This window comes from Streptopelia decaocto, assembly GCF_964273445.1.
Source record: "Streptopelia decaocto genome assembly, chromosome: 5".
Classification (NCBI taxonomy): domain Eukaryota; kingdom Metazoa; phylum Chordata; class Aves; order Columbiformes; family Columbidae; genus Streptopelia; species Streptopelia decaocto.
In genome coordinates, this window is record NC_138659.1 from 67,747,852 (window position 1) to 67,772,657 (window position 24,806).

Consider the following 24,806-nt stretch of genomic DNA (forward strand, 5'->3'; position numbering starts at 1 on the left):
AATCTATACCTCTGTTAAATTGAATTTGATATTAAATAAAATATGGTACACTTATTTAATTTCCTCTTAAATGGATCACTCGGTTTAATTTCGTTTTTATTTTTCTTTTACTTTCTTTATTTCAGATTGTGGCCAAGGAAAGAGAAGTGTCTGAGTGGAAAGAGAAATATGAAGAAAGCAGAAGGGAAGTGATGGAAATGAGGTGGGTTATTAACTTGCCACTGATCACACTGACAGAGCGTGGATACTACACAGAGTACCACGACTGCACAGCTGGTTTGTTAGCTGAATTAGTTTAGTTATTTTTAACTGCAGGCTTTGGATTAATCCTAAATTGATATTTTGTCATCGTTCTGCATGGTGGACACCACTGTTCAGCATAATCATTGAAAACGTCTATGTTGCTAATTCATTTTTATCCTTAAAATACTGAGATGAGGGGTCTTAACCTGGGTGAATGGAAGGGAAGAATTTTGCCCAGTTTGCGCTGTGAATTCTGATGTGGATTGCATAGTGGCGTTTCTGGCAGATGTGCACGTGCCAGTTTAACTTTCATTCTCCACAGAGTTTTGCCAGCAGAAGAAAGAATGTGAAGGTTTGCAGATAGGTGTGAATAGTAGATACTTCCTCCGGGAGGTTATTCAAACAAGTTTCTTTAAAAATAGAAAACAAAACCCCATTTGTCAGTAGGAAAACATTTCTTGCAAGGGAACCACTCTGGCATCTGAGTGTTGACTTTCAAAGAGATTCTGCACCCTTTTCTATGAACTTTAGTCATTACACACACTAAGCTTGATTCCAGTTAAGCAATTTGGATTTTGCTGCTCCATTTGAGAGCTGATAGAAGGACCCTGAGCTTTTCTGTTTCTTCTAGGTGTATCTGTTGTTCTAATATATTCTATTTCTCCTTGCAAACCTGTTTCTGTTACATTAAATATCTGTATTTGGGAACATAACTGGTTTGAACTTCCTTCCCAGACCAGGTCCTGCCACACACAATGATGACAACAAAGTACTTGTCAAAGAATCACTATATTTTTTCCCATTTAGTCAGTTGCAAGTTTCAGCCTTTCTGTTTTTCACAGTGGTAATATCATAAGAACAACTTACCAATGAGCTTGACCTCTTCATCGATCTGAATCTGAGAGACTCATTAATTGTAAAAAATAGTGTATAAAAAGTACTTCGTGGAGTCTTTAAAGCCTGTTATTTTCCACTTTCAAACAGACAGACCCCCACCTCTTAACTCATAAATAGAAGTGTAAGATTATTTTAGCACCCTCCTTTTAAGTAATTTCTGCGATCACTTCTGAGACTGCATTTTCTTCAAAATCACTTCTGTTCTAGCATCAGCTTCTTTCCAAAATTAAATGTCTTTGTGGTTTTAAGCTAAAGCCAATGAGCTTTATCAGGTCATGACCTGCAGATGCAATTCCTGCTCATATCCAGGAAAACTGTACTTGAACAGGGGAAAAAGGGAACCATGGTACAGAGCTCAGCAAACACTGGCAAGGATGCTGGAGTCTCACGTGGCAGATTGGAATAGGATTTGAGCCAAAGCATCTGAAGAGAAGCGTCTGCACAAGACAAGGGCAGCCGCTTTATTTCCTTAGATTGAAAAAAAGGAGTCTCCCAGTGCCCAGCTGAGTTCTCTCACCTCTCTTGCGCTCTGCTGGGGAAAGGAAACAAAACCCGGGCACAGCGCTCAAATGCTTAATGGGGCAAAACAGAGAGGAGATGCTGCAAGTAGTCAAACTGAGGAAGGAAAAAGGAATGAATAAAATTAGGAATTATGTGAGGAATGTCTCAGCGTTCAGCACATGCTCAAGTGTGGAATTTGGTCTGTTCTCTAGAAACTGCCTGTGTGCAGGCAGACACTGGCAGAGGTTGCTTATTGCTTAATGAAAGGAGAGCAGCTGGCACACTGGAAATCTGTTCCATCGTCTTCCTCATGGCGATTTGCTGTGTGTTTACACCCTCAATATAATTTGATTTGAAAAGAAAAAACACATTACCTAAGCCAAATTTCCCCCAAGTACATCCCTAGAACACACCGGTGAAAAAAAAAATCTGACTACTGTTGTCACAAAATTATAAAATATGCAAGCGCCCACAGAGAAAAATTTCTCTTGGAAGATTAAATGTTCAAACAATCCTTGTGTTGTAAATTAGAGAGCCAGCTATTAGATGTGATATAATGATCAGCAAGGAGTGAAGGGATTATCTCGAGTTGCAAGTTTAAAAGTATCACTTTTCACAGATGGAGAAGCAATGCTCCTTTGCCCAAGTCCTGCACACTCTGCCTGGAATATCCTGAGTTCAGCTTAGTTTCCAGAAAAACATCAGGCTGGAGGAACCTAGTGAGCTGTACCATAATCCAAGGGTACAAGAAAGTCAGGCAAGAAACATTTAAATATGGTTATTTGGAGGTGTGATGACGCCTCAGTAAGGAAAGTTGAGCAGATGACCTCTGAGATCCTTTGTAGCCCTGGATTTTGGTGTTTTCATGACTTATGAAATTGCAGGAAGTCAATATGTAGGCCGAATGTCTAAAATATGAGAAGTTAAGCCTATGCAGCATGTCACGCTAGGGTTAAGATGTTCTATCACAGAGGGGAAAGATGTGGCCAGCATCCTTTGGTTCTCCAGCCATAGTGACCATTATTTAGGCTGCTGGACTGAAGGAGGCCTTTGACATGACTTTGGAACAAGACTTCACTTGACTACCTTGCTTTCCAAACTGAATATTATTGAAACCAACGTGCCATTGCAGCATCCACTTCTACTGATCAGCTGCCATGTGATTCATAACGCTGGATGATGCAGAGAATGTAGAACCTACTTTAACTAGCAACCTGTTCCAGGTGAAGATGTTGCTGCTCGTTGCAGGGGGGTACGACTAGATGAACTTTGAGGGTCCCTTCCAACCCATAACTAGTCTAAGCTGGTAAAAATAAGAAATAGACAATGTTACTTCACTGTGCTGCCAACTTCCATGGTGCAGCCTGGGCTGAGAAATGCTGTGGTGTCCTAACAGTGTTTAATGTTGTGTTTGTTGCCCCGAGTCCTCGGCTTCATTTTCTAGGATGATAAAACTTCCTAAAGGTGCCTGGTGTTACAAGAACATGACATGACTTTAAATCCTTATAGCTTACAGCAGGCTTTTGAAGTAATCTTCTTTGGACATGAAACCAATCCCTTCCTTTTAGGGGAAAATCCTTGCAGATGTCTTTGCTCTCAAAAGTGTCATTTGTGGTTAAAAAAAAAAAGAAATCCAATTAAAACAACAGGACCAACAGCAGGGAAAGGAGCACTGGAGCAGATGCTGGTGGAGGCAGCGGGGAGATGTGCAGAACCAGGCTCTGGTCCCAGTCACCAAAACAAGGGGTTTTAGTTAGTTTTTCCTTACCGACTTTTGTCTCAGGGTTGTCCCACGTCTCTTCTGTAACCTCACCAGCTGCAGCGGAATTGTCTGAAAACAGAGCGAGTGCAAGCAAGACTTCAAAGGAGACCTATTCAAACACCAGTGGGTTATTTTGAATATCCACTTCAGATGAAGTGTGGGGTAACTTTGTTTTTCATAGACAGTCCTATGTGGCTCATGAATCAAAGCACAGATCAAGCTAGTCTCATTTCATTAGCTTTATTTGGCTCTGGAAAGGGATGGATCATCTTTCTAAATCACATTTAATCTGCTTATTTTGGCTAACCTCTTTTCAAGAAGGAAACTCAAAGCCTACTGTGAGTATATGAAACAACATAGTCTTAAAAGTAACGTTTTGCCGCCTGTTTCAAAAACAGGTTCGGGAAACAGGACACGATGGACTTTGTGTGCTACATCATTGCGTATTTTTGTCTTGTTCTCTTAAGTGCTAATGGATCATTTTGTCACATTTGGAGAGTGGAAAATTACATATGTTTTGGATGAGGGCCAACTACGCTCCTGTTAGGTTTACTTGCTACCAATTATAACTTCACTTAAGGTTTACATTAAAAATAAGCAAAAACAAACTTGGAGAAGAGAGGAGAAAGAAATGGAAAAATCAGACGTTTTTTAACTCTTGAATTAGACCAGTGTGCTTATATTTATGGATAAATCATGATTGCTAAAGTACTTTGGGCATGTTTCAAATAGCAGAATGTGTTTGAAAGCAATACCTCTTCCCTTCTCCCACCTATATTGATTTACATGGAGAATAAAAAACCAGGTGCAATGTTTGATCTGTCAGTTTTATTTGTTACTCGGGTATTAAGGAGCCTATAAAAGTGTGAAGGGATTCTGTCTGTCTTTTAAAATACCATATTCCAGTTACTGTGTAGCATTATTTTCTAAGTAAGCATTAGCAATTATGCTGTTTGCCAAAAGCATTTATTCTTTTTTTTTTTTTTCCCCTCTTATAGGAAAATAGTTTCAGAATACGAGAAGACAATTGCTCAGATGATAGGTAGGTGTTTTCTACTCTGAAAGATGCTGTCCTCTGCTCTTGATTTTCTGAAGAGAGCGATAGAAACGTGGTCGGAGTCTGTGGGCTTCATTTGGGCTCCATTTGGATGCTTGTGGCATCTGCTGCTGCTGGGAATTGGGAACGCAGCCGAGGACCCCGTGTGTGCTGCTGGGCTGGGATGAAAAGCCGGGGCTTCGTTGTACAGAAAACAGCCCCTGAGGCAGTCCAGGTAATACAGAAAGGTCAGCGTTTTATTCCGCGTCAAAGCAAACTGTCCCATAGGAAACACGCTCAAGTGCTTTGCCTAGAGTACATGGGTATCTGCAGGAGAGACTTGCAGTGACCTAAAAACCCTTTAGTCATCCGCTCCCAACTGTTTGATGGGAGATACCAAACTTAGCTCTTTACAACAACAGGGATTATCTGTGCTAAGTGCATTGGGCAGACCAAAACCTAGATTAACTCCAATCCCAGCTGAGAGATTATGAGTAACCAGTCCACCTCACCAGTTATTTACTGACCGAGGCTTCTCCTTTAAGATCTAAATTATGACATGTTTTGCCTCACAATAATTAGAAAACGCCTTTGTTAACTGTGTGCCCCACAAATTAAAAAAGCTACATGTAGTAGCATTTCAAACCCCAAAGTTGCAGGACTTGTGTGCCTCCTTGGCACTGGAGGTCTGGCCCCTGGGCTGTGATTTTAAAGCCTCTTCATAAGATTTCCAAAGCTCTTTTTCTTAGTCTGGCTACAGAAAGCACCGGCGGTTTGTGCCACCGTGTTCTGCTTCGGCTCAAGCTGTATCCCGGAAAGGTGGACGGCTGAGCAGGGTCATGGGTTCGTGGAATAGAATGGAATAGGATAGGATAGGGAATGGAATGGAATGGAATGGGGGATAGGATAGGGGATAGGATAGGGAATAGGATAGGGAATAGAATAGAATAGAATAGAATAGAATAGAATAGAATAGAATAGAATAGAATAGAATAGAATAGAATAGAATAGAATAGAATAGAATAGAATAGAATAGAATAGAATAGAATAGAATAGAATAGAATAGAATAGAATAATATTGGTTGGAAAAGACCTTTAAGATCATCAAGTCCAACCATTAATCCAGCACTGCTAAGTTAACCTCTAAATCACATCCCTAAAAAACTCATAAAGAAGCAGTGGCTGATGAGAAAGCAGGACCAACCTCATCTGGACAAGCTCGAGTAAAGCAGTGGAGAGCTATGAAACACTGTTAAAAGCCATTAGGAGTGGTCTAGGAGGTAAACCTGAGCTGTGAGATGCAAAAGAAAGGCTGGCCTGGCTAATGCGATCTGTGAGCAGAGGGTGTTGTGAATCCAGGCTGTTTGCACTGTATTTATTGAAAAATGAAAAGAAAGAAATTATTCCTCTTAGTCCTGCTGAGAGAAGTGGCACAGAGAGCACAGTGTGCCTGGAACACAACAGCCAGACCCGCATCTTTCTGACAGGTTTTTAATGGGGAAGGATTTTTATTGCAGCTATCGACATATACGATTTTGCCCCTTTTAAATTTGGCAGTCCCCTCATATACAGCCAGTATTGTGTGACCCCCAAATATTTCAGTTTGTTTTAAATTTTTTTGGTTTTCAATTAATGTTTGAGTTGTGTTTACACACATTTGTAGTGAATTTGCTTATTTTTACCCCAAGGGAGTGAGGGAAATTAGTTCAATGTCCGGTGTTTTTGCTGCCTTCCTGCATTTCTCAAATGTTGGGAGACACCCCAACCGCCTTTCAAGTGAAGGGAAAAATGACCCTATAAATAAGCGTTACAAGGCTAATAATAGATTAAATAAATAATAAGATATATAATAAGGAATAATAGACAATAATAATATGCCTGGCTTCATTCTCTATGGTGTTATGCCTCCACCGCATTTTGTATGTACAACTGAGCAAATCTGCCTGCCTTCTGACATAATGTCTGTCCTTCCTGTCATGCGAGTGTTAAAATAGAAGTGACCAGAGTATGCAAAGAACTTAATTCATTTTGCTTTACACTAAACATACTCTGGTGTGGCTTTGTCCCTGAACCTGGCCCTTCACATGTACAAACACAGGACCTGTCTTTTTTTCCCAAGTATATGCATATAGTTAGCAACAGAAGTTTATTTTTGATTACAAATTCAAATTCTATTTTTGAGACACTGTTTGTTTTTTTAAAAAAAAATCAAATTGTGAGGTTGCTGTGCAAAAAGAAGGGATAGAAGAGTGATCCTAAGATCTGTATATAGTGAATTCTACAACTGCCTTTTACTCTTGTTGCAAAGACATCAAGGATAATTAAAGCATCGGGCCATTGATCACAGAGGAAATAGAAAGATTTTTAAACTTCAAATCAGTCTGAGTCTTTCAAATGATCTATGGCAAGTTTTTAAGAGCTCTGGCTATAAATAATGTAATTTGCTGTCCATTTGCAAAAGCATGTGACACAGAAAGCATGTGTAAATTAGAGCAGTATTCAAATCCTACAGCATGGTAATGCGTTAAATGTGGGGCTTCCTCTCCCTGCATTTAATGTCAATGTTTGATCTAATTGTCCCACTTTCTTCCATCATTTGTCATAAATTACTGTCCTTTTAGATGAAGGAGTTCACTCATCCAAGTGGCACGTTGTGGAGGGAAATGATTGTCTGTGTGCTATTTGCATATACTTCACTGAATTGTTATCACAATAACGTCTTACTGCTAAAGCAAAAGATGCATTTTAACAAAAGAAATGCCTGTGCTGTTTCTGTTTATGATTTAACCCTTCTGAGCTATTTATCCAGCCTGGTTAGGAGGCCATTGCAAGCAAACTGATTTCACAAATCCCTCTAATGAATATTCAGTGTGGTCGACAAGTCCTGCTCAGCTCTTTTTAGGTTGTCATGTGTATGTATAATGAAGATTGAAAATATTCCATATTAACTATATGATTGTGCATGTTTGCCTATAAAGGCATGAAAACATGCATTGTAAATGCTAATTGCCTTTGATTTCAAGGCTGTGGCAGGTCTAGTATTTGCTGTCACACATATATAAAACCCAATATCACCCAGCTGAGCTGATGCAATTAGTTCCATGCCACACTCTGCACAGGCAGAGCTCGCAAGCTGTCAGTGTAGAGACCCCTGTTAGCATCTCTTTGCATATTTTTTTTACTGGTACTTTAACTTTGTTTTCCTTTTTTTCTTACACTTGCCTCAGCCCCTAACAAACTGTTATTTTTACTGAGGAGGGGGGATTAAAAAGAACAGGCTTTCCAGCCCAGCCACTGCTTGTGCTGCTGCTTTGCTGACTCTCGCCCGAGTTTTGCAGCTGAGGACTGAGCGGCACTGCCAGCCTGTGTGACCCCAGCTCCCTTCCAAAATCCCTCTCCAGGATTTCCTTTTTATTGATGGATTTGTCACGTGTTTTTTTTTTTTTTTACTTTATTTTTTGTTTTCCCAGTTAAAAATGTATCCTTATACTTGTCCGTTTAAATACATAATGAAATTCTCATTATGAAATACAAACAGATGTTATGCTTTGTGCATTACAGGTTGTTGCATTACTTATTTTCTGCTTTCCTAACAATTCCTGATTTTCTGTTTTGCTTCCGTTTTTGTTGCTTCTTGCTATTTGCTTGCAAAAACAAAACAGGCAAGCCTGGTAAGTAAAGCTTTTCACCAACTTTCACACCAGCATTTCGCATTTTCAGTTTCTTTTGCTTTTGTTCTCTGTTTGCTGCATTCCCATTAAGTAGTGTGAGTAATTCTGAGCTGAGCCTGAAAGCGGATCTGCGGTGGTGGTGCTCTGATTCTGTCAATTTGGATAGTGTTAGTCCTGAGCATCCTGTTGTTATTGTTGGTGAGCTGTGGACAGTGTGTGTTGCAGATGTGGAAGCCATTCAATTAAAATATTTTAATCACCTAACCTCATAAAAATGTTTAGAAATAAGCATCCATAACTGATTAACTACAATTTGACTGGCAGACTATTGTCTGCATGGTTCCACTGAGCAGCTTTTTCATTAAAGCTTAATCAGAATTTTAGAAAATATCTCCTAAATCTTCCAGTTCCCTTCCAACCAGACACCACCTTCTGTTTTCTGTAGTGTATAAACCCATTGGTTTTAAATCTGTCTTAACTGTTATCTCAGATTGTCAGATGCCCCTTTCCTAAGGCACGCTGCAAACTTTCCCTCTTTTCAATTTATCTGTCGCTTCTTGCTTTCCCAATACAATTTCTTGTTCTCACTTGGAGCCTAACAAGGCCTTGGGGTCACTGCCTGGTCCCTGGACGTTGTAGCATGTGGTGGGAGAGGAGAACAGGAGAATCAGGTGTTTCATAGAATGTCCTGGGTTGGAAGGGACCCACAAGGATCATTGAGTCCAACTCCTGTCCCTGCACAGACAACCCCACAGGTCACACCGTCTGTCTGTGGACGTTGTCCAGTCCCTTCTTGAGCACTGTCAGGTTGGGGCTGTGACACCTCCCTGGGGAGCCTGTTCCAGTGTTCAGCACCTCTGGGTGAAGAACCTTTTCCTAAAAGGTCTCTTGCCCCTAATTCCCATGTGGAAGCTGAAGTGGGGCTGAGGATGGTTTGAAGGAGCTGGTCGAGCTGAGCAGAGAGGAGAGGGCACCACGATGCACTGGGAGGAACGGGAATCACACTGTAGTTGTGAGGGAGTGAGTCACGGATTCCTGACTTCCTACATTGCCCTAGAAACAAATTAGGAAAGAAGTTGCTAAAATACCGCAGACAACAGTCTGAGAAAAAGTGAAGTTGTGACATTAAATACATGTATAAGTACATTACGTGACCATGCAAATGGATCCCTCCTGCCTGAAGTCGCAGTGACAGAGGTTTTCCCAAAGAACAGGATCCTGCCAGGAGGTGTTTTGGAATTAAGCTAGACACTGTGTAATCTCCAGCGCGATTAAACAAATCTGGTGCTGGAACACAACGTGACAACTTCTCAGATTTGGAAAAATAAACGAAGGAGGGTAAATCAGTGAATTTCTCCTTTTCCTTGAGAATACACTTATTTTGACATTACAGATGATCACCAAAATGTCTTTAGAAAGTCAGAACAGAATGTTCATTTTTAATGAAATGTTAAATGTTGTCAAACTGACCTGACATGACAGGGCTCTGTGTTCCTCAGTTCTGCCATATCAAAGGTGTTTGTTCACCAGTTAAATAAAAGTGTTACAACTTCCAGTGCTGCAAACTCAGTGCAGATCCTGAGAGCTTCTCTGGTTCTTTCAATGTTCTGCATCACGTAGAGGAAAATAACATCAGGTCAGGCTCTGCCCCAGCAAGATGCTGTCAGGGGGTGGGCAGGGGAGCACAGGACAGGGACAACATGAGCTGATGCATGGCCTGGCAGCGCTGCTGCTCTGGGCTTAGTTAGGCTAGAAAAAAGCATATAAAAGGACTGAATATGTAAAAGGAAGAGATTCATCTCAGCTTGGGAACTGACAGTTTCAACTCTGACATTTCAGAGCTGACCAAAACTATGAAATAATGATTTCAGATGAAGACCTTTATTCAAATTTAAAAAATAAACTCTTGTTTAGTTCTTTATATTTCAAAATATAAAGGTCTGAATGAAAGGTGATAGATTTTGAAATGCCCCATGCTCTTCAGAAGGGAGAACTTCTTACCTTATTTTAGTTCCCATCATAGACAAGGAAAACAGTAATATGAAACTGCTGTTTTTTATGGGTTCATTTTCATTGCAGTATCATTCAAAGTACACCTTAAAACGGACACAAGAATCTTATTTTAGGATATGAAGCAAACAATGAAGCATTTTGGAAGACAATGCCAGATTTTTTTCTTCCCGTGTTATACTGGTATTCCAGTTTATTACTAAGTCAACACCTCTGAAAATTTCTCTTCCATATGGATTTGGATTCCTGTTGTGTTCTTCCCACCACTCCTGCCTCAAATTTAATTATACACAGGAGATGCTCGGAACATGTTTTCTGCAAACCAGAACTTAGAAAGTCAGTCTAATGTTAGATTTCCTATCTGGCACTTGCCTACAGTAATCCCAAGAACGAGAGTTTGCAAAACACAGTTTTTCCAGGGGAAGAATTGAAGTTCAGTTCCATTAAATGAGGTGTCTTGTTTGGGCAGGATTAGAAGAGATGCCAGGAGATGACAAGCGTATATCAGCAGTGGCAAATCATTTATTGCCAGCACTCGTAATATGAATAAATGTCCTTTCCTTCAGCTACTGCAGCTTCAGGCAAACAAGGGAAACTCAACACCTGCCTTTTTCATGGAAACAGCTGAGTTCTAGGTGAAATAAATCAGTACAGAGATAGATTCACATTTTCCCCCAACATCACCATATTTAAATATCACCATATTTAGCAACCTTCTTGCAAAACAGGATTGTGTCTTTATATAAAAGTGAGTTTTCTGGATCACACAAACTTACTAATACCCACTCTAGAGCAGACTATAGTAAAAAATATAGATGATAGTGAAATCACTTCTTATATTATTACCCTTCTGAAAATTGCTTTTTTTTCCTCCTTTTCTCTTCTTTCTAACAGAGGATGAGCAGAGAGAGAAATCTGTCTCCCATCACACTGTTCAGCAGCTGATAGTGGAGAAGGAACAAGCTTTGGCAGACCTGAACTCAGTGGAGAAATCCCTGGCAGACCTTTTCAGGAGATATGAAAAGATGAAAGAAGTGTTGGAGGGGTTTCGGAAGGTGAGTCGTGTCCAATTCTCTTTTAAAGGGCAAAGCTGAACAGGCTTAGGCAGTGCTGCCCGATAGAGGGCACGTCTTCCATTCCAGTCAAATCTGATGAACCACACCAGCCTGCGGTGTGCTCGGGAGAGGATGTGAATGCTCCTTTGTGCTTTCTTTTTGGCTTGAAAAAAGAGTTGATTTGGCACAAGAGTAACTTGCTCCCATCTGTGACACTGCGATGTCAATAGATGTCACAGAACTGCGGGACCTGAGCATATGTTGGGGCTGCTTTCTGGTCTTCTGTTACAACCCAGAACATGAATACCTCAGGTCAGAGGTGGTGTCTATAGTGTGTGATATACTGTAATCCTCAGATGAGGGATCACAGCCATGTGTTGAATGCAAACAGAAGAATTGTGAAAGCTTTTTGCATTGTGTAATGTTGGTTCAGACAGCATCTGTGTGGGGGTGTCCATGTTAGACTACATAGAATCATAGAATCATTTTAATTGGAATAGACCCTTGAAATCATCGAGTCCAACCATAACCTAAATCTAGCACTAATCCGTGTCCTTAAGAACCTTATCTATACGTCTTTTAAACCCCTCCAGGGATGGTGACTCCACCACTGCCCTGGGCAGCCTGTTCCAGTGCTTCACAACCCTTTCCATGAGGAAATGTTTCCTCATATCCAATCTGAACCTTCCCTGGCACAACCTGAGAGGCCATGTCCTCTTGTCCTATCACTTGTTACTTGGGAGAAGAGACCAACCCCCTCCATGCTCCAAGCTCCTTTCAGGCAGTTGTAGAGAGCGAGAAGGTCTCCCCTCAACCTCCTGTTCTCCATCCCTTAAAATATCTAAGTGTAACTCCTGCAAATAGGTGCCTGTCCTACACTTCAGTCTCTTGGATTAAATTTAATGTAATATTTTCATTTAAGAATGAAGAAGTGTTAAAGAAATGTGCACAGGAATATTTATCACGAGTGAAGAAGGAAGAGCAGAGGTACCAAGCACTCAAAATTCACGCTGAGGAAAAACTGGACAGGTAACTGTAAACATCTCTTCTCATTCCGTTCATGCTGCAGGAAGATTCCTGTGGCTGGACCTTGCATCCCAAACCTGCTGCTTCAGTCCGCACAGCACAGACTGCTCTGCGATGGAGTGGGGCGTGAAATGCAATAATCAGAATTTCTATAATGTGCTGGTGTTCCTTCCATCCCTACAGAAAGGATTATTTTCATATTGAAAGGGTCCTGCAAGAAGGGACCATGCAGAACACCTTAAATTTCTGTCTTTATCAAATGTCTTCATGTTGATTTAATGTACTTTCCAGGGAAGGTCAAGAAAGAAGCTGTTAGCTAGGTTTATGCAGCTATGGAGGGCTGTGCTCAGATATTTGCACCTGCAGATAGTGTGCCTGCCCCCAGAGACTTGCTATTGCTCAAGGTTGTGTTATTGCCCCTGCGTCAATCAGCAGAACAGAACATGTAAGTGTTGCTCTGCTGGTTCAGTGCAGAATCACTCAGGTGGACTCTCCCCAGTAATACCAGTTGGATCGGCCCAACTTGTGCTGAAGGTGATGAGGAATAGTTGCACAAAAGATCATGCCAGATCTGCATGGATAGTAGCTCCTTAAGGCACGGCTAAGGAGTGAACACTGGATTGTGGCTTAAAATATGCAGCTCCAGTCTATTTTTTAAATTTCTTTTTTTGCTATGCTGCCATGTAATAACCAAGCAAGCATTTCTAGAGATTACATTCAGGATTCATATTACAGTCCTCTAGACCCATGAGATGTCTCTAAAATGTCACTAGGACTACCAGTGACTAAAACCAAGTGAGACGTGGGTTTGCTGTCCAGCACTTGTCCCAGCTGTGAGTCTAGTCTGCAAGAACTGGAGATCAGATTTGGAACCTTCCATAAAGCACCTCTACCTAAGTCAGATTTATGACCCCAGCACAGACATCTGAGAGAAGCAAGGAGGGAACAACATGGACATTAAAAAAAGACTTTGCAGTCTCTGCTGAGCAGGAGAGGGAGTCAAGTCTGTAGTAGTGAGGCTCAGGCTACTTTCAAAGACATGCAGAAAGCAGCCCTGTCCTCACCACCCGTCTGCTAACATGCAGTCCATCCTTTAGTACCTGCTGTCCTTTCTTCTAGAGAATCTGACGTGACAAAAATCTGTGTTTTTCTAGAGCCAATGCTGAAATTGCACAAGTGAGAGGCAAGGCACAGCAAGAGCAAGCAGCATATCAGGCCAGTCTTCGTAAAGAGCAGCTGAAAGTGGACGCGTTGGAAAGAACACTGGAACAGAAGGTAAACAGCAGTTCAGCTCTTTTAACACAAGTCAATGGGATTAACAAAGTTCAGTGAAATCTTCTCCCCAGAGTGTCTGTGTTCAGCTCTCTGGAGCTCAGACAACAGCCAAGGTCTGGCCAAAGACCTCTCCAGCTCCTTGTTTCATAGAATAGTTTGGGTTGAAGGGACCTTCAGAGCTCATCCAGTGCCCCCCCTGCCATGAGCAGGGACATCTTCACCAGCTCAGGTTGCTCAGAGCCCCGTCCAGCCTGGCCTGGGATGTCTCCAGGGATGGTTCATCCACCACCTCTCTGGGCAACCTGGGCCAGGCTCTCACCACCCTCAATGTAAAATATTTCTTCCTCACATCCAGCTGGCCCAGGGAGCCCCGTTGCCCAGCTCTTATAACAAAATCAGCCCTGTGCACCAGTTCGGGCAGGTGGACCCATCTGCTGGGCTTTGACCTCAGACACCGGCCAGCACTCAGGGCCAAAAGACTTGCTCAAATCTCAGCATGCAGCTGGGCACCAAGCAGGGCCCCTGGTTTCCTTTGGTTCTCAGGTTTAAGTTCTTCTTGTTTTAGTTCTTCTTTCAATTTTTGTTTCCATTTTTAGTTTCCAGTGCTGGCTTACGTCCCTCCACTGCTAACACAGACAAAATGGTGGGATACGGATCTGTACAGCTTAGGGGAGAAGTGACTGTCGGAAATCTCTATTTATATCTCATGTTCTCTAGCTCAGCAGAGGAGCTTCTCACAGTACAGCACAGCTCAGCCCTGCTTTAGAGCCCCTGGAAAACAGGGTGAAAATAATGCTATAAAAGTACAGCCTAGAAACAAATTTATGCTGTGTATTATTGCCATCTCCTAGGAATGACAGCTGTAAAGCTGTGTGCTCTAGTGCTAAAGGGTATTTATTGAACTTGGAGGAGCTGTCTGTGGAAATAAGCATATTGTCTGAATGCATTATACATAGCTACTATCTATGCACATACTTATATTCTATTCTCAATGTTGGCAAAAAATCTAATTCTCCCACACTTCTCCCAAGATAGGATAATTAAAAAAAACCCAACAAACCTCATCTTAACAATGTTTTTCATAATACTTCATATTGCCTTTTGTTTTCCAGAATAAAGAGATAGAAGAATTAACAAAGATTTGCGATGAACTGATTGCCAAAATGGGGAAAAGCTAACTTTTAACCAAATCTCTGGACTTCGATATTGAGTGCAATATGACCATTGGCACACTGATGTCCATACATTTATGTGGACAGGTTATATTTTCACTTTTTCGTATGCACTACTGTATTTTCTTTCTAAATAAAGTTGATTTAATTGTATGCAGTACTAAGATGACTATCAGAATTTCTTGCTATTGTTTGCATTTTCATAGTATAATTCATAGCAAGTTGATCTCAAAGTTCCTGTATCAGGGAGATTGTCAAGTTCTCTAAGAAATTACAAATTGCTGATCCTAGCCTTCCCTTTGTACATGAGTTCCCATGTTGGATGTCTTTTTGGATTTAATATAAACATGTATTACTTGCATGGGGACTCTTGCCTTAAGGAGTGTAAACTTTATCTGCATTTGCTGATTTGTAAAATAAAATTAAAAATGAAAAAAAAAAAAAACCCAAACAAGAAAAAAGAAAATGCATGTCACTTAAATGAAATTCTCTATTGTAAATAAATTTTTTCGTTGAAAGTTGAAGATGAGGATGGCTCTGTTTTACGTTTTACTTCACTTGCTTACTTCACATGCAGCACCTTTTAAGGAATTGCTACATGGAAACCAGCGCTTGGGCCACTGCTTGGAGCACTTCGTGGGTCACAAGAATGTGCTACTTATCTGCACGTATCTATGTCTATATCTTCCTCTGTCCATAAATATAATATATATATATGCTCGATTTAAACCATTCATGTCCCAGGCATAGGATTAATCCTCCAAAATGTTTAATACTCTGACCCAGCAAATCACAGAGGCAAATGGAATGAGACTGTTGGTGTGGGCTGGAGGCTGTGGCGTGGGATGGTGGGTTTTAAGCATCACTGAAAACTGAATAATACATTTTCTTCTTCCCACCACTGGAAGAATTTTCCCGCAGGGTTTGTGGAGATGAAGTCCGTGTGATTAGGAGTACAGCCAGAATCAGCTAGATAAGTAGCATTCTCGCACACCTCTTTAGCCTCTAAGTTATCCTCTGCAAAGGATTAGGAATGTCAGATAGGCATTAAGGCTTTAATAGCAAACAAACTGCTTTCTGTGGCTAATGGTGCATCTCCTGTATCTCCATGATGTGGACAGTCTTCAGCCTGCTTCTTGTCAGCTCCCTTTTTGTACTCAAAAGTAAGTCAACTCCCTTTTCTTTCCTTATTTAGTTTATTTTTCATTTCCACTTCAGGCATTGCTGAAATGGGAATTATCCTCTTGCTGTTGTGGCTTCTCAGTTTGTTTGGTTTCAGAATATTTTGTGTATGTGGTTGTCAGCACAGAATTTCCCCTCTGCTGTGTAATGTAAATATAAAAGTGTGTAAAAGCTAACAAGTTTAAATGTAAATATCCATATGGATATACTGTTGTGCCTGGGTGGATACTTTAGGAGGAAATGAAATATGGATCACAGTAAGATTTTATGTGTTTACAATGTAGTTCTTCATGGTACGTGGACCAAAGATCATGATGGAGGGGGGAAAAAGCACAATAGCCCAAATTGTTACAGGGGACGCTGCTCTGAAAATCTTCATGAAGGTGTGGGTGCAATTACAGAACATCTGCTGTTCTTGGATTGTTTTAAGTGCAAATTCTAACAACAAAATAATACATGGCTGGTTTTTTTACCTTTAAAATCAGTATCTGGACCACATCTGAAAAAAAAGAAAAATTGATAGAACTTGCAGAGTCTTTAGTTATTTTTTAAACCTTTTTGCGATTTCGCATGTGCTTCAAACAAAATTAGAAAGAGTGCATAGCCGATATTTTAAGCTATTTTTTTGTAAACCCTAAAGGCTGCTGTTATAAGTGGTCTTTTTTTCCCTAATGGCAGGCGAAGCGCTGCAGTGTTACACCTGTGTAGGTTCTAGCGATGACGACTGTAACAGACAAGGAACCCAGCAATGTCCGGGCCACTCAGATGCGTGTGCAGTCTTTAGAGGACAAGCAAGTAAGTTGTCACCAACAGTCCAGACTCATTAATTCTTTAATAATACAAATATATAAGCAGTGTTAGAAAGAGAAGAGTGTAAGACAAGGGGAGAAACAAAGGTAAATGTTTCCTCTCAGAATAAACTCTATTAATAAATCTCAATCCCTAGTTTTGTTGGTTTAGCAGCAATCCGATACAAAATCCCAGGGAGTTTGATTGTCAGTATACCATGATGAGCCATATCTAAGCTATGGGAAAACTGTAAAAAAGCATTTTAAGTATTCCCTACTTCTTGGTGAAATCTCTCAGTTTTAAACTATATGTCTTACATGGAAATTAAGAAGGAAAGGCTACTGAGGCACTGCACTTGTGCACATTCAGGGATATTTAAGGTGCATCAGGTGCTTGTAAGATAAATTACAACTATTTAACTTAAGGAGGAGCTCGTTAGTGTGCTGCAATCTGGTGCAATTGTATTTACGTACTTGTAAGGAGAGGCCAAACCTGATGTTGCTGCTCAGGGCCGGTCGGTGCGGAGGGGACGGGGCAGGTCCGTGGGCTCAGTGTGGCTCTGTTCCAGGTGGGGTGATGAAGTCCTGCTCGTTCAGGTCCTTCTGCGAGCGGGCGAGGAGGGACGGATCGCGAGCGCCCGGGGTGAGCGTTCACTGCTGCTACTCCAACAACTGCAACGCAAAAAGCCCGGGGTCCAGAGTCACCATCTCCACCAGCTACATCCCTCTCCTCATCTTCACGTTGCTGTGGCACCCGCTGTTGAAGGTGACATGAAAGAGGAAAAAAAAAGGGTATCCTGAAACAACACATCTGCCTCTATAGAAAGGGATTATTATATTTCCTGATCGCGTTACTCCATGTACCATATTTCTGGGTAGGCAAAAAGCAGTAGGCAGACCTGACAGATATTCAGATAAAAATTGTTCCCTCTGCTAAATGTGTCTTGACCTATATGTAAGAAATGCTGCCCTCTTGTTCTATATCATAAGGGATTGATTGTGCGAGTATGTAACATTTTTCCTACAATTTACACAGTATATATAAAGAGAAGTCTTAGCTGCAAGTAGCCCTGTAGTAGGGTAAAGGACCAATGTCTTCCAAATGCTGCTTACTGTTGGCAGCCATTCAAAAGCAACCTAAAGTTTTCAAGCACAAAGTGACTGAAAATTCTAGCACCCGAATTAGTCTTTCAGAGAACATTTGCTAACTGGACAAAGCCAGAAAAAATGAAATAAAAATGATTTAGTATTAATACAAACTTGTAAGAGGTCATTGAGAGGAAAATGTATGGAGGTATGTTATAGTATGTATGTTTCCTGGAAAAAAATAAAGTTCAAATTTTCTTTTTTCTGCTCCTTTGAGAATCTTATCAGAACACTGGAAGAAAAAAAATAATAGTAATAAAGAGCTTGGAGTTGTTTTGACCTGATAAACTCCCTCCAAAGAGCAGCTCGTTCTATCTCTCTTGCTGGTTTTGAGAACAAGTGGTTAATCCCTGTCTTGTAGGCAAATTATAACTTGAGTAATAACATTTTTGTTTATCCAAATTCTTCTTGAAGTTTCAACTATGTGACGAATTCTTCACTGTCCTAAACTTTATTCTTTGAGAGTAAGAGTACATTGAGTTGATCTGTGGTGGTTTATAAATCCTTTCTATTTTGCAAAGTGAGTGAAGTTAATTGGAGATCTTTAGAGATGTGAGGAACTAATTCAACATCTTTAATAATCCAATTCCTTGCAGTTTTACCAAGTAAATGATCCAGAATGTCATAGGCAGATGGTCATTTGAAGTGGTTATGTTGAAACTAGGCAAGACGGGAGAAGTGATGTAACGCACGACGCGATAGCGCTAAGCAGGGTCCTGGGTCTGTGATACTGGAGAGCACGGTGAATCCTCCTTTGATTCAAAACTCAGAGAGAGAGGCAGATGAGTGATATTTGTAGATTTTAATATCCAACTATGATGATCTGGTCTAATCTCCGGCACACAGCATGCATAGGACTGGCTTAAAGTCCAGCTGGTGTTATTGAACTAGAGGTGGTCTTTCGAGTTCTAGTCTAGTTGCCCATTTGGAAAAAAAGATTTGGTCATCAAGTTTATGGAACTCACAAAATATGTGGCAAAGTAGTTTTTCCACTAGATTTGTGTTGTGACTTTTTTTCAGTATAATTCTCTGAAAAATCAGTTCCAGGCAGTGTGTCATAGAACTCTGCACATTCACAAAAAGAATTATTAAGGTTGCAAACTCTAGATTGGAACAATCACTGAAACCTCAAGTAGAGTCTAACCCTGACCTGCCTTGTAGCTGTTGCCTGTCACATGGACCAAACCTTCTCCTTGTTTTATCGTATTCTTTCCTCTGTCTGGATCCTGCACCATCTCCTGTAGATTGTGGCTTCAGACTGGGACTATTCTTCTGGGTTTTGTTCAAATCGGCTCTTAGACAAGGCGGTTCTCTAACCACAACTCTGATAAAGCTGTTAAACATGAAGGTTGCAACAACGCAACAGATCTCAGCTAAGAAAGTTAATTTACACTTAAATATCTCATCTGTGTCAAAATCCCTTAAGTTGATTTAAGTATTTTTCATTTCATTCTCAGCTTGAATCAGTTCCTTCAATCTGTTCTGCTACAGGAAATGTGTATTGATTGTACCTGCATTTTCTGATTGTCCTGTAATGATGAATCTGTATTGAATGTAATCTCTATATGCTCAGTGCATTTCCTTAACGAGAAAATAAAATACATGCAATGGCTGACGACGTCTGTTGATAAACAAAACTGCATATTTTAATTGGGATTTCCAGTTGTATCTGGTGCTCTGTTTTTCAGCAGGAATTCTGGCTTTTTATTTTTCTGTGGGATGTGTTTCTTAAATCTGTTAGATAAAATAGTGGATGTTGATATTTGTCTTCCTGTGATATTTCCATGATAAAATAAGAAGGTAAGGCTCTATCCTCTTGACAAACACCATCTGTCACCACTGAGTGCAGCCAGGACCTGGCTCTTCATGCAGCCCAGAGCCTCCCACCACCCCTCTTTGATTCTGCCACCAGCACATAACAGGCTGTGTTTTGCTTTTTATGGGTCTGACAGTTTTCTTACCTCATTATGAGCCTGAAGTGTTCACGCATGTATTTGTCTAGAAGTGATAAACCGTATTCATGGAATTGGTGATATCAGAGGTGATATCAGAAAATATTGTTTTTATTTCCATTGCTACGACTGTGTAGAGCTATTCCAAGTCATATGTAAAATAGTAAGTAGATGTCTCTAGCTTGGTTGTTCTGAAGTCTCAAAACCCACTCATCATTGCCAGCGCAGTGTGTACTCCTTCCTTAATATTGACAGACAGTTGGGACAAAAGGAGCAGAAACTGATAATGAAATGCCTTCTGCTATGACTCAAAATGATTGGACTTCCTTCTCATCTGTTGTATTAGTTGGGTCTATGCAGTGGGTCAGCTGGGTTTCAGTTTAATGTTGCCCTCTCGCCTTCAAGAAAGGATTTCCAAAGCAAGACGTTTGTAATTTCTGATTTATAAAGGAAACTCTCAGTTACAACTGTAGCTTCTAGGACTGGCAGATAACCCTAAATCATAATTTCCATTATTTCTTTATATCCTTTTTCTCTTTTTTTTTGGCAGTACAGATGGTGTTTCCTTATTTTTCCAGTTATCTCAAGGACAACACAAGTCTTTGGGGACCTACCAGGAGGGCACATCTGAGCAAAGTGCCCACTTTCTCAAAGAGCCTACATGCAAATGTATGGCTTAATTTGTGTTGATATTTATCCACATCTGAATTTTCCTGCAGTGAGAGCAAAGGTTCCGAGCTGTCTTTGTTCTTGATGAGAAATAAGCAACTCTTGGAGACTTGTGAGCTTTAACATCTAGATCAGAGAAAATTTACCTCAATACCACCTCTGCTATTTAATGTAAGAAATTTGAAGTGCATCTTGGTGTCACAGACCACGGTTTCTTTTATAACCTTTTTTTTTTTAACCTTCTTGTGAAATGTTAGTCATGTGGCTCTCTTCAGTTGGGATTAAAACAAAGACGACCCATGTACCTTGTGCTATGATGTCTTTGTGTTTATGAAAGCCCCACTGTGAGCATCACTGTGAGCATCACTCCAAAGGGCCTCAACCTTTCTGGACCCTATAGATCTTTAGGATGTAGCCCACAGCTGTTGGCTGCCCCTGGGGAGGAGTTTTATGCTTTTAAAATCAGAACTCCTGACTGCAATCCATAGAGCTCAAGGTTATCACCCTGTATACACATAACTCCTTCTTATCATCCAAAGCCAGCAGCGCATGGGGTATTTTCAATTGGTAACATTATTGCGTGCTCAGATGTAGCATATTTACAACCAGACGTGTGGGAAAAAATTATAAGAACGTTAATCCAAATAAAAGTGTGTGTAAAGAGTAGAGCTAGAAATTCATCATGTTGGTGGCGTAGGTGCAAGTGACTTCTTTAGCATCTGAGCAAAACAGGGAAAGAGCCAATGTGGGAAGCAGTTCAGAAAGAACCACACAAGCAGCGTGTGATACCTGGCACTGTGGCTTTAAGGAAAGCAGATCTTGTCAAAAACATCTCATTTGAGGTTATGGATTTTTGCTGAGAAATGTAAATTCATCGATTTTGCGACACGTTTCAGATCAAATTGTCATCATGGTGTACAGACTGGGAGTTCAAGAGCGAAAAGAGCGAAAGACTGCAAAAAAGCGTTCTCTGTAGAAAAATCATCCAAATGGTATCTTGGATACAGTTGATGTCACATCATCTTTCTGACAGTCTCAGGATGTCACCGTAAGAAGTGTCACAAAAAGAAGGGGCTGTCAAAGTGCTGGCATGTCTGCATTGAGACAGCCCTATATGTTGCCATAGGGACATGTTTCCAAGGGAGACACGTAATGCACTTCTCTGGAACAAAACCAAAGAAGACGAATGAGAGTGGGAAGAGATGCTGAGCAATTTTTAGGCAGCCAACCCTCCCTGTCTGCACTCACCACCAGTAATCTGCGAAGTTCACTATTACTAAAATTGCTTACACCTGTTCTAACAACCTGATTTAGCCCCACAGCCAATATTTCTTTCAGAAAACACCCTTTTAGCTGCTAGCTCAGAAAACGTGTAAGTATGAGATAGTGTTTAAAAGGTGAAGGGAAATTTCTCACTTGAAGTCATTTCCCTTTTATAAAGACTTCCTGCCCTTTATCCTCACCAAAATGTTTTCCATTTTATGCTTTAGACACTCAGGGGGGAAGGGATTTGAACACCAGCAGAGACTTGGCCAAAAAATTAAGGCTGGTGTTCAAAAACAGTCACTGATTCCTATCACCTTTATTTGAGGCATCTGTCGTCTTATTTTAAGCAATGCCGGTCACCCTCAGTTTCTGATTTTCAGTGCACAAAGGTCAGTGTCTGCAGAACCAGAGCTCGGCTGGGCTCGTTGGCATCTCTTCAGCAGGTCAGAGCCTGATTTTGCTCAAAGATGTATTTTTGATGCATGATTTTGCTCTTCTGCTCTCCCAAACTTCACAGAGCTTTTGTGATCTTGAGGATGTTCTTTGTGTCCCTTTAGCAACTTGTTCTCCCCCTTTGCAGCTTTTGGAGGACTTTTATCAAAGGAAAAAAAAAATAACCAAAAGTGTGTATTCATCAATTTCAAGTTCTCATATAGATGTGTCGATGGAATTTTCTAATAGCATAATAATCTCTAAATTGTGTCTCCCAATTTTATGATGATTATTAATTTCAGTCTTTATCAGCATTATAGGTTTTGCTCTATTTTCTTTTATGCTGAGTGTATGAAGACTTAATGGCTAAGACAAAACAGCTCTGGAGAAAAACCTCTATCCCATCAGCGAGGTGTGCCAGAAACCCAGAAGCTCCATTTAAAGCAGGATGGATCCACTTAAATCACAGTTGGTTGTGAGCATTGAGCCTTGCTGGGACTGCAGAGCTGTCCCAGGGCTAAAGACAGATTCTTAAAGCAATCCACTGTCACAGAAGATAAATAAGCACCTTTGCAGCATCAAACAGCCTCGGTTCATTCTTAGGTCTCACCTCTGTGTTTGCCGGAATCTGTGAAAGCTGCCACCACCAGCTGTACCTGGGCAGGTAAGAGCAGTGACAACCCCTGTCTTCATCTCTCCCCTCCTTTAGTCCTTCTAAGGGTTAAGCTTTACTTTTGGGAACTGTCTTTTACGACATTTCTCTTGCACTGTACCGTTAACTGTGCTTACGAATATCTGGCAGTCTCCCTCACTTCAGTTTCCACATTGTCCCAGCCAGCTATGACTCCTCATATTGGATAAACACGTCTGGTTTTGTTAAGTATTCAGTTTCAATGAATATGACTCTGGAAAGAGCAAATCAGTTACCAGCATGAAGCAAATCCATGAGTGGGGCAGTGAACCAAGCCAGGAAAAACGTTCATGGGGAATTAATCTGAGTGAGACCGTGTCTGTGGGGCATTGGCAGCGGGTTTATTGGCATTCCTGTAATCATGGGTAGGAGGAGCTCGTGGAGAGGAGAAGTCTACCAGGCTGCTTTGCGTTTGGTGATGTTTGTGTAGCAGATGAAAATGAAATGGTTTGATTGGGGGATTGGACTAAATGATCCATTAGAGAGCAGCGTAGGGGAAAGGGACCTGGGGGTCCCGATGGACAGCAGGGTGACCATGAGCCAGCACTGGGCCCTTGTGGCCGGGAAGGCCAATGGTACCTGGGGTGGATTAGAAGGGGGTGGTCAGTAGGTCAGAGAGGTTCTCCTGCCCCTCTACTCTGCCCTGGGGAGACCACACCTGGAATATTGTGTCCAGTTCTGGCCCCTCAGTTCCAGAAGGACAGGGAACTGCTGGAGAGAGTCCAGCGTAGGGCAACAAAGATGCTGAAGGGAGTGGAGCATCTCCCGTGTGAGGAAAGGCTGAGGGAGCTGGGGCTCTGGAGCTGGACAAGAGGAGACTGAGGGGTGACCTCATTAATGTTTGCAGATATATATGAAGGGTGAGTGTCAGGAGGATGGAGCCAGGCTCTTCTCGGTGACAATCAATGATAGGACAAGGGGTAATGGGTTCAAACTGGAACACAAGAGGTTCCACTTAAACTTGAGAAGAAACTTCTTCTCAGTAAGGGTGACAGAACACTGGACCAGGCTGCCCAGGGAAGTTGTGGAGTCTCCTTCTCTGGAGACATTCAAACCCACCTGGACACCTTCCTGTGTAACCTCATCTGGGTGTTCCTGCTCTGGCGGGGGGATTACACTGGATGAGCTTTTGAGGTCCCTTCCAGTCCTTAACATTCTGGGATCCTGGGTTGGTTTGGTTAGATCTCCACAAGGTTTAGGACAAGGTAAATAATTTCTGCCAAAACATCTTCCCAACACAGCCCCGCTCTCTCGGTTCTTCTGGCGTTAGTAGATCTTCCTTCTGAATTGCAGCACAGCTGCAGGGTCAAAACCCCAGTCCTGAGGTGGATGTGTGTGTGAAAAACTATCTGTGTGTTTAGGTTGCATTGCTCTTGGAATTAGGGCAGTTTTGCAGCTGAACTGGTTTCACCAACTGCTGGTGATTTCCTTATGGCTTCAGCTGTGATATTTTAGGAGCTGTGCAAGTCAACAAGGCATTCAGAGCTGGCCTCGATGTGACTCTTCTGAGGGTGATGACAGGTAGGAGGGGAATAAAAAAAAAGAGAGAAAACTTTGATTTGACAAGTCCTGTTATTAATTACATTAGAGAGAAGCAGTCCCTGAGAAAACCGTCTTCTTCCCGCTCAAAAAATCAGGGTGCCTTGTGGAAACTGAAAATAATACTTTGCTCAGAAATGACAAGGCAGTCTAGTGATCTCAGACGACCTTCACCTTATCATGGCTTATCCAAAGCTTTTTATACTTATCCAAACTTTGGCTCCAGCTCACACTGTGAACCCAAGCTATTTGGGGCAAATCCTGGTGACCTCTCTTTCAGCTTGCCCTCTTCAGGAGGATGAAGAGAGGATTACCATGGATGGGGTGTTGTGAGCCAGCAAATAAAACAACCATCCCTATCTTGGAGATGATTTTTGAGTCCTGGTGTGCTTGAGGATCTTTCTGTGCCCAGTCTCAGAGACCAGTTCTGCAGGAGACAGATGGTCTGCGGGCTGCTTTGGTCTTGAGAAATAGAGAGTCAGCCCCAGCGCTT

General features: G+C 41.4%; 2 protein-coding genes across 28 annotated transcripts in view; both read left to right on the plus strand.

Annotated features, from left to right (window-relative positions):
* TACC2 (transforming acidic coiled-coil containing protein 2) overlaps nucleotides 1-15,134 on the plus strand; it is a 144,037-nt gene extending 128,903 nt beyond the window's left edge. For 24 of the 27 annotated variants that reach the window (XM_082053889.1, XM_082053910.1, XM_082053913.1 and 21 more), the window contains 6 exons: nucleotides 126-202; nucleotides 4,402-4,445; nucleotides 11,015-11,175; nucleotides 12,098-12,204; nucleotides 13,356-13,476; nucleotides 14,589-14,808. In XM_082053889.1, coding sequence (XP_081910015.1) covers nucleotides 126-202; nucleotides 4,402-4,445; nucleotides 11,015-11,175; nucleotides 12,098-12,204; nucleotides 13,356-13,476; nucleotides 14,589-14,654 — 576 coding nt within the window. In that variant the 3' untranslated portion in view covers nucleotides 14,655-14,808. Of the gene's footprint in view, nucleotides 1-125; nucleotides 204-4,401; nucleotides 4,446-11,014; nucleotides 11,176-12,097; nucleotides 12,205-13,355; nucleotides 13,477-14,588 lie in introns of those variants that run through there. The other 3 variants (XM_082053906.1, XR_014184176.1, XM_082053903.1) reach the window with 3 other exon arrangements.
* Nucleotides 15,135-15,261: 127 nt separating this feature from the next.
* Nucleotides 15,262-19,370, plus strand: LYPD5 (LY6/PLAUR domain containing 5). Its single transcript, XM_082053916.1, has 3 exons — nucleotides 15,262-15,811; nucleotides 16,509-16,625; nucleotides 17,188-19,370. Exons 1-3 carry the CDS (start codon nucleotides 15,757-15,759, stop codon nucleotides 17,391-17,393), a joined length of 378 nt encoding a protein of 125 aa, XP_081910042.1. The 5' UTR covers nucleotides 15,262-15,756; the 3' UTR covers nucleotides 17,394-19,370.
* The last annotated feature ends 5,436 nt before the right edge of the window (nucleotides 19,371-24,806 follow it).